At 33.9% G+C, this 10,187-nt stretch overlaps 1 protein-coding gene across 1 annotated transcript; it reads right to left on the bottom strand.

Annotated features, from left to right (window-relative positions):
• Positions 1–1,587: 1,587 nt before the first annotated feature.
• On the bottom strand, positions 1,588–4,653 carry LOC139492883 (zinc finger MYM-type protein 1-like). Its single transcript, XM_071281035.1, has 2 exons — positions 4,596–4,653; positions 1,588–3,950 (listed from the first exon to the last, which is right to left on the bottom strand). Exons 1-2 carry the CDS (start codon positions 4,651–4,653, stop codon positions 1,588–1,590), a joined length of 2,421 nt encoding a protein of 806 aa, XP_071137136.1.
• Between the last annotated feature and the right edge of the window lie 5,534 nt (positions 4,654–10,187).

Genomic DNA, 10,187 nt, shown 5'->3' with positions numbered 1-10,187 from the left:
AAGTCTATATAAAAGTATTCTTATTTCTTTTCCATGTTCTAGCAAAGTACACAAAATATTATTCATTATCGGTCTGCTCGATTCGACGTGTTCAGTCAATTCATTCGTATTAAAGTTACTGTAGTAGTAGCATAACCAGAGACCAAATTACAATAGTAACTATACCAATTTGCATGGATTTACTGAATTACAAAACTTGAACTGATCGTAAAATCTTATTTCAATGTTGTCTTTTATAAATCGTCTCGACTAGAGGTATTTGGGGCATGGGCCCCCTTTTCGGCCAAGTCGTTATTTATAAAATGTATTGTTCTACTGTACAATGTGTAGACAAACACCATATATGTCATAAGTCCATAACTAGTCGAATACAATACCTGTTCTACTATATATCCACACGAACCCCGAGTGACAAAAGAAGCTTCGAGTGTAACGTGTTAACTTCAATAAATCCCCCCACAAGAGTTGAAAAATTAGGGGTTACACTAAAAACCTGAAAGTGGACCTGAAAAGACCTGAATAGACCTGAAGATATACGACTCAAATCATTCAAATCGTAGTAACTTTTTTTATTCTTCAATGAAATTGCATCAATTTAGAATATTATTAAATGTAAATAACTATATTTCATTAAAATTAAATGTTAATTAAACACTTTCAGCACGGTCTTTAGTGTAACCCAAAACTAATGATAAGAACAATTGAAATCATAGTAACCAATTAAAAAAGAGAATTGAAGGTGTTGTGCTCTATTGAACCGTGAAACAGTACAAACAAATCTATCCAAAACACAAAGTTTAATCTTCCTAAAAATCATGATAGATTTACACCAGCTTTTTACTTGTCTTGTTTTAAGGTGAACCGATTTTGAGCTGGGTGTTTCAAAATATGACTAATATTGCAACGTCAACGTAAACGTGTTTTCGCGTGTATTTATAATTTGTCTCATGACGTTTGTATACCCCGCTAGCTCAGCCGTTTACGTTACTGGTAGAGAGGGCTCGGCCTGTGCTTTCGCTCCAGGACTTCTGACATCATACTGACAATAAAAGGAATCAATAAATTCAATAAATGACACTGAGGTATCAGAAACCATGAAAAAACCCAGAGATGACGATTTTGCCAAGCAATGTATTTGGTCAAAATAACAAATAACCAAGAACCATTAAACAGTTTCATATTTAATATACAAAGACATAAGACAATATAAATACATAAATATCGAGGTATCTCCATGTGAAAGTTTAAATTCTATAGAATTTAAGGTTCATCATAACCTTTTGGCTAAAATGGCCGTATTTACACCCCAAATTTTACTCTGAGCAAGGCCGTAGCGCAAGGCCGAATGAAGTGAGGCAAATCGCCGAGCGGAGCGAGGCGAAAAATTTTTGAGCCGAGCGAAGCGAGGCGAAAAATTTTTTTGGGGGGGTTCGGGTGTCTGAAACGGGAAAAGCTTATTTCAGCATAACTATGGGAGAAGTCAATGTATTTATAATAAGAAACAAAAGAAACAAATTAACAGAAATGCGTTTTTTTTAATAGCTAGCTCCTAGTAAGTAACAAAACAAGTTTCACTGTATATCATAGTTAATCTCTGTTGGTCAACCAAAACTTCCCGATTCTCCTATGTCCTGTGCTATCGAATAGCTTCAATACACGTTCTTTGTCCACTGCATCATTCCTATGCACATGGAGCATGGCAAGCCCACAAAGCCTGTCACCACCCATTGTAGCCCGTTCCCATGTTTTCAAACGCCTTAAACTGGAAAACGATCTCTCACAACAGACTGATGTGACAGGCATAGTTAAAAGTACTTGCAATATTGTGAAAACATTTGGGTACAAGTCTTTGTTAGCCAGCTTAATTGCTGTCGTGAGGCTTCCTTCATCTAGCATACCTACTGTCTTTCTTACCCACCTTTCAAGTTCACATGTTAACTCTTCCATGTTTGTTACGTCCGGAAATGCTTGGAAAAGGTGTTCAATTAATTCCGGTGTTAACTTGCCTACATTTTTTGGAATAAGGTAATATCCTAACATTTGATTTTTTACCTCATCAGGAAACCGGCGTTGCATTTCACTAATAACGTGATCCAAAAATGGGAAAAATAAATTAATTCGCCAATGCTGCTCTGCAGTAGAGGCAGTTGCTGCGTTCTCCCTATGAACTTGACGACCAACTCGCCTACGTGGCATTAAGTCTATTTCAATAGCATCTGATATGACAGTACCTCGCCTGAAAAGTTCTGAAAAAATTTCCTCTGTTCTCTTTTCCTGCAATAATTCCAGAAGAATTTTTGATTCCTCAAAAGCATCCACCATGTTGCAGTCAGTCTTTTGAAGGAACAATGTTAGTGGCTTAAGAATGCTCAAAACAAATTGGGCAACTAACACGGCAACAATGCATTCGGGGTCTTCCAGGTAGCGCCGATAACCACTTGCATTTGTCCTAGCATCACTTGTGCTTACATTTTCAATTTTAGTCAGAGCAGCATGAACAGATTTGTAGTTTGCAAGAAGTGACGAAACCGTGTCTACTCTTGCTGTCCACCTTGTTTCGCATAAACACTTCACCGAAACATCTGTTCCCTTTTTCAAAAGTTTTATGTCGACATCTTCTTCTTCATTTTGTAAACCTTCAAGCATATCATCTACTAATTTTGTATTACCTGTAAATGAGTTTAGGATGGTTTTACGCTTGTGCGATGCACACAAGAACCATGTCATTTGGCCGACTGATGACATTAAATTTCGTATCTGGCGCACATCCTTGCAACTCTGCGTCACCACAAGGTTAAGGTTGTGCGACTTGCAGTGCACGAAGGGTGCATCTGGACATTGTTCACGTATGCGCTGTTGTACACCTGATACATGTCCACTCATGACAGAGGCTCCATCGTACCCTTGTCCACGCAGTTTCTGCAATGGTAGTCCCCATTTGTCTAGGTTACTAACAATTGCATTAGCAATATGTTCAGCGTCAACTTCCTTAGGTTCAACAAATCCTAAAAAATCCTCTCTAACCACATACGTGTCATTATCAACATATCTGATACACAGCGATAGTTGCTCTGTCACGGAAACATCCGTAGTTTCATCGGCCATTATGGAATAAAAGCCAGATGCTTTACATTTTTGCACAATTCGTTCTCTTATTTCAAGTTCACAGCATTGTATCAATTCGTTCTGAATCTGTGGTGATAGGTATGTCATAGATTTGTGTGCTGTTTCGAGATGATCTTTTAATACCGTATCAAAGTTAGATTTCCAATTGATGAAAAATTGAAAGTTTCCGTCTTCCTGGTGAGATATTTTATCCCAATTTCCCCTTAATGCAATGTTCCTCTGCCCTAACACGATTATCACATCAATTATGGAAAGAAGTATATCATGATTTTTCTTGACCTTGTCTTCATATGCTTTGCTTAATGATGAACATATACTAGGTTTCTTGCCTTCGCATACAGAGATAAAATTTTCAGCCTTCTCAACTGCATTTCTATGGTCAACGGAGTCGTCATGTGATTTTAAAGTTGATCTTTTATTACCCACTGCATTTTTCCAGTCCGTGAAACCTTTACTGCTAAAAAGTCCACCTTCATCCCGAAAAACAACACAATACTTGCAATATGCAGCATCTTCCGTACAGGAATATCTTAACCATGGAAACTGGGATTCCCAAGATGGCAAATATCGTCTCCCCCCTTTTTTAGGATAAACATTAGATATTTCGTCAGCATCTTTTAGCATCGCCAATTTCTGTTCATCTGTACTATGTTGGTTTTCAATAAGAAATATAGCTGGATCAAGCCCCTTTTGACTACTAACTGACATTAGAGTGGACTTTTTACTAGTACTCGGCCCTGGTGTTTCCCTTATTTCTGGATCTGGTTCATTTTGAATGGGAGAGGATATATCTGGAGTTAATTTTTCTGTATCAGAATGGTCATCTACAAAGAAATTGAACAAATAAACCTGATGCTAGCATGATGATAATGATGATGAATGCCTTTTTCATCTCCTGTCCAGCAGCAAGTTATAAGCTTATAAAAGACGAGAACATATTATAAGCATCAATTAGGATATATCTATTTTTAATATATAATCATAATCCGCTGGAAGACATGTCAACCTAACTGGACACATTTATTCTACCAACTTTCAAGTCATTTGTTTTAACTATGAACAACCTGGATTCGAACCCACGACCTTACCGCTCAAGAAGCAATGGAACACATTAGCATACAACCAGACAATGCTGATCATAATCAGAAAAAGAAACACGAAAAAAATATTTTCAAACAATACTAAAAATATATTTCACACTTTTATTACTGATAAATAAATATAATGAATTGCCTTAAATTAATACATTAAAGATTTGAGTCTCCCATAAAAAGGCGCTTCATGATTTTGTTTAAAACTAATTATAAATAATTATTATATTTTTGGTCAATGAATTATTTTATCGATTAGCATTTGTTGTTCAGTGAATTGATAGTGTATACATTGGTAACTATAACATTATCCATCCAAAAAATAAAACAAGCAGAAAGCCTGCATACTTATAGGGGGTGTTTATACTCATGAGTTACCTTTCTCATCTTTTTTTCTCTTTAAAGAACCCGTCTTCAACCAGTTTTGTAAAGACATCACGAGTTTGTTTCAATTTTCTATTTTGATTTGTATTCGGAACACTTATTGTTTTACCGTCAGCGCTATGGTAAAAGCTGCACGCTGCAACATAGTGGACACACTGTATGTAGTGTGCCGGTAGATAATTTGAAACTCGAAACTCGCATAATGATATTAGTATGATAATGTAAAATACATAATTGAAAAAAATGACACTTTTAAAGTTTGGTCGTCGTTTCAAAAGTGAGGCATTTGCCTCATTTGCCTCCATTACGCTACGGCCCTGCTGAGTACAGACTAACCTATACACTTGCAACAGTTTTAAGGGATGGCAGGAACTAGATACATAAATTTTAAATGCATTTTATTTTTCAGAAAATTATAAACTTTTCTAGATTTTGCTATCCATTTTTTTTTCGTTCCTGCAGAAGGTGCAAAAATTAACTAAGTAGTGAAAACGATTGAGAAGCTCCCCTCATATAATCAATGTTGTGAGTAGTATTGATTTAAATGGACAATTATAGATGGACAATAGACACCTGTAAACAATAGGTGATTTAACAGGTTTAAACTGTGTAACTGAGTGGACCGTATCAAATGAAACTCGGGTGTTTGTTTATTTTGCTATCTTCTGCAGACTGGGAAAAAATGAACATCAAAATCCAGGTAAGTTTTTAATTTTCTGAAACGTAGACTTCATATAACTTTTATATATCTAGTTCCTGCCATGCCTTAAAACTTTCCTGGATGTACCAGTTTGTCTGTACTCATAGTAATTTTGGAGGTGTAAACACGGCCATATTTTTCAATTCCTTATGATGAACCTTAAATACATTTTCGAACTTCCCCTTTTAGGATAAAACGATGCGGTGAAAAATACCCATAAAAAATAACCAATTCAATGAAGGGTTTGGCATTAGTGCTTTCTAATTGAATAAAATACTATTATACTAGAATTGTTGAGGTGTTCGTTTAATAAATTATTAAGAGTTGTACACTAGTCGGCTGTAACTCAAAATATTTCAGTATGTGACATCCCACCTTCCGAGATACATGTAGTATAAATATACCCAACGGTTCCCAACGGCTTAATTGTAAGACTAGAACCTGAAACTCGTAATTCGAAGTACTAGGGAACAAAATCGATCCAGTAAAAACAAAACCATCGCATTAATTCTATTTCCGTTTATTTCTCGGTCCAACCAGAGCAATTTCTGAAACACGTTTTTCAATATCATTGATCAGGTCAAGACCTTAAATAAAACATGCGATAATACAAAATTATATTTGAGTAACGAACAACCCCGAAGATTGACGAAATCCAAAAAAAAATCTAGCTAATGTACAATTCCTTTTATTTATTGAAACGGAAACGTAAATTAATCATTTAGAAATGTTTGACTCTAAGACCGGAAAGATATAGATATATATATCAAATTTAAAGAAATAAATATTCAAGTCAAACATCGAAATACAAAATAAAATGAAATTTAAAGTACAACTTACCAATATGAAAGTTTTCCCCAATCTAGAGGTTTAAATATCCAAGTCTGGACATTGAAACTCAAGCACGAAAAAAACGATTCCCGCAAAAAAGTGACCGGACAACTATATCTAAAAATAGAAAAAGGTGAATTTACGATGACCCATAAACGTTACAATATTAGCGTTTGTAGAGTGGCCCCCTCCCTTTTATTTGTGTGTTTATATTCTTTGAAAATATTTTTTTTCATATTTGAACTTTTTATTATTAGTTTAATTTATTTGCGTAATCAAAGTCTTTTCGATACGATTTAACAATAGTATTAAAAAAATCGCCTCTATCCTTTTGTGGAAGAAAAGGATAGAGTAAAAGTACAACTAATTTAATAAGTTGAAATATGAAAAAAAATAAAAATATATAAACACACAAACAAAAATAAAGGCTTCAAGGAGCCTGTGTCGCTCAACTGTGCCTGTCCCAAGTCAGGAGCCTGTAATTCAGTGGTTGTCGTTTGTTTATGTGTTACATATTTGTTTTTCGTTCATTTTTTTACATAAATAAGGCCGTTAGTTTTCTCGTTTGAATTGTTTTACATTGTCTTATCGGGGCCTTTTATAGCTGACTATGCAGTATGGGCTTTGCGCATTGTTGAAGGCCGTACGGTGACCTATAGTTGTTAATGTCTGTGTCATTTTGGTCTTTTGTGGATAGTTGTCTCATTGGCAATCATACCACATCTTCTTTTTTATATGATATCTTTGTTTACCGAATTGATGAATACATTAATGCAACCGTTATACTTTTGCTCTAGTTTCAGTGATATAAATCAGAACTTACGTCAAGTGTTAAGAAAATCTCATTTGGCCCTTTTTGCCAGCTGGTGAGCTAAAAAGGGGGGATCCACTACACAAACGCCTGTGATATTAAGGTGATATTAGGTGATTTTTTCCAATACTGTTTCTGTTGAAAACAAAGCATTTCTTCTTTTACGGATCACTGAATAGAGGATCTGGGAAATCTTCTAACTCTATATAAAACAAACTTGAGACATCAATTTATCACCCAAACCATATTTCCTTTTCTTCGTTAAAAATAAATTTGATTATATTGTTACCATGGTTACCGATTGCGTTCGATTATTTCACAATCCAAGGTACCTGAAGACTTTAGTTCTATATTTTGTAGGGAAAATTTGGTTGATTATATAGGGAATCACTGACGCATGACTGAAGCCCCCTCCCCTTTTTAGGTCAGTCAGATCCCCCTTTACATAAAGTTCTGGATCCGCCACCTGTGTATAACGATTGTATTACATCTATGTAGATATTCAATTGGGGTTTGGCATCTGCTATAGTGACTCCGACAACGCAAAATTATGGCTATTTACTTTAAAAGGGATTCTGAAACATCGCTTAGTAACAATTTATGCATGTAAAAGACTAGAGTCAAATACGAGTATGGTTCCATGAATCAATTTTTATAACAATCCTATATAATGATTATTGATAAATCGCATCACAATTATCTTCGTCCAGGTACCGACGGACAAAATATGATCATATTTATATGTGAATGCACTTTTGAGGCCATAAATCTTAGTAGGATGGAGAGTATACCAATAAATGATAAGAAATATTTATTTAAGAAACATATAACAGATACAAACAATACAGATGATTGTTTTGACAAAATTATGATATGCAAGTAATAAAGATTTTAAATATATCAAATCAAATCATATCAAATATGTTTATTTCATAATCAAAGGGCCCTTATAGGCATATAAATTACAAACAAATAAATCATAATAGACAAACATAAATATATGTTTAGAAATAATATGAAATTAAATTTTATAATATGATTGATATAAAAACAGAAGAATAGTTTAAAAGACATTGTCAATTCGGCAAAAGAAAGATAACTCTTCACTGAATGTTATCATTAAAACCTGTATTAAATTTTACTTGTATTATTTCCCACTTCTAAGTTTGAAGTCAAATATTTGCATAAGTTTTCAATAAAAATATCATCATCATTTGTCATAAACCATGGAAATACGGTTTGTGATTTAAGCATTCTTAGTTTTGGATATTTAATAAATAAATCATCAAGTAAAATGGTTCTTGAAGTTACATATAGAGGACATTCTTACAAAAAATGGAGTTCTTCCTCGTTCACATTCAAATTACAATATTGACAAAGTCTTTCAAATCGTGGAATATTCTCTAACTTACCTGACATGTTCACACTGCGTTCATGACGACCAGTTTCAACTCTTAATTACTATACACAAGTGTGGACACAGATCAATGTGGATAGTATGTTTGATGTTTGACAGTGTTTTTTTTCTTCTTCAAAAGACTTCTCTGGTTTCCCCAATAGGGTTCTATATTGAACTGTTATGACAAGTGACAGTCCAACTGTACAAAACAATGAAAATAACAGTCTTATATTCAATATTTCGTTTTACTGTTCAATATACATGTATATACGAAGATGTGTTACGAGTGCCAATGAGATAACTCTCCATCCAAGTCACACTTTGTAAAAGTAATCCATCATCAGGCCAATCAAGTCTGTCATGTATAGGAGACACTACTTTAAATCAGTGCTGACCGTTCATAGATTTTATTTTAGCTAGACATTGCTTTGAATATCAAAACTACATATTGGCCAACGTGCTATGATTGCTTCCTGTATATAATATTGTCAGTAGTCAGCACGTCTGTGTTGACTTGAGTTATCATTGATATATGTTCATAGTTATAAACTGACTGTTGACAAAACTTTGATTTTTTGAGGTGCCGGGCTTTTCTACGTCAGGAATAGATTGCCTTAGCTGTATTTGGCAAAACTTTAAGGAAGTTTTGGTCCTCAATGCTCTTCAACTTCGTACTTTATTTGGCCTTTTCAACATTTCTTTGATTTGAGCGTCACTGATGAGTCTTTTGTAGACGAAACGCGCTTTTAGCGTAAATATATATATATAAAAAATAATCCTGGTATCTATGATGAGTATATGTACATTCCTGTAAATAAATTTTATGCATGTGAAACGTTACATTGGAGGATTCTCTTTCAATATTTTAACTTTGAAAAATACTTCTATGTGAATAGATTAACATTAAATTAAAAAAAAATAATCTGTTAAGGGAACACATCATGATGAGTATGCTCCAACGCTGGAGAGATTTACCCAAAGAAGCAAAAGATTCAAAAGAGTGCAAAATTATTCCAATAACACAAGTTTTAAAATTTAAGTTGGAATAGCCGCAAAAACTTAAAAATAGACGAGGGACACATTAGGTGCATGTCTGCATGATGTGATTGTAGTATGCATGTTATATTTGTATGGTTCAATTTATGTTCCTTTAAAATGGTGATGTCTTATATTACTTTATTTTGTCCACAAAAAAACCTTTAAACTTGTTCAGGATTTTTCCAGTATCATTAGTAAAAAATGTATAAGTGTGGAAATTAAAGATATAATATGGTTTGATAGTAACGATAATATACCAGATATTGCAGATTCCAATACATAACTCCTACGAACTGATTAACATTCTTTTAGATATAAACAGGATTGAAGGACAAAAGGATAAACAATATAATTTATACTTTAAGTCTTGCAAATAAATGTTATACATTTCAGCAATCGGCCGAACTTTTAGTTTTTTATTTTGTCTATTGTTTATTGTGTTTTGAACTTTAGATTTTTTTTCATGTAAATTCATAATAATCCTCCTGACATTTTTTTAATGAAGGATGGGGTTTTCACCACCAAACTCAAATATTACGACAAACACTGGATTCTTTGACCATAAAAAGGCCGTTAAATGAGGTTTTGACAAGAAAAAAATTATAACAATATGTTTTTTTTACCAAATTGAATGCTTCTTATCTGACAGGCGCACCACCAAACGGTGTATTTCGGATTTTGCTATATACACGGGTCACAATCACAGGGTTGACATTACTAAATTCTATTATTGCCAAATTGTTCCCTATTGTAGTAATTTAATCAGTAAGACCTTTTTGAGATGACAATACGAATACTAAAAATCTG

This window comes from Mytilus edulis, chromosome 10 (genome assembly GCF_963676685.1).
Source record: "Mytilus edulis chromosome 10, xbMytEdul2.2, whole genome shotgun sequence".
Classification (NCBI taxonomy): domain Eukaryota; kingdom Metazoa; phylum Mollusca; class Bivalvia; order Mytilida; family Mytilidae; genus Mytilus; species Mytilus edulis.
This window is presented reverse-complemented; position numbering and strand designations above follow the sequence as displayed.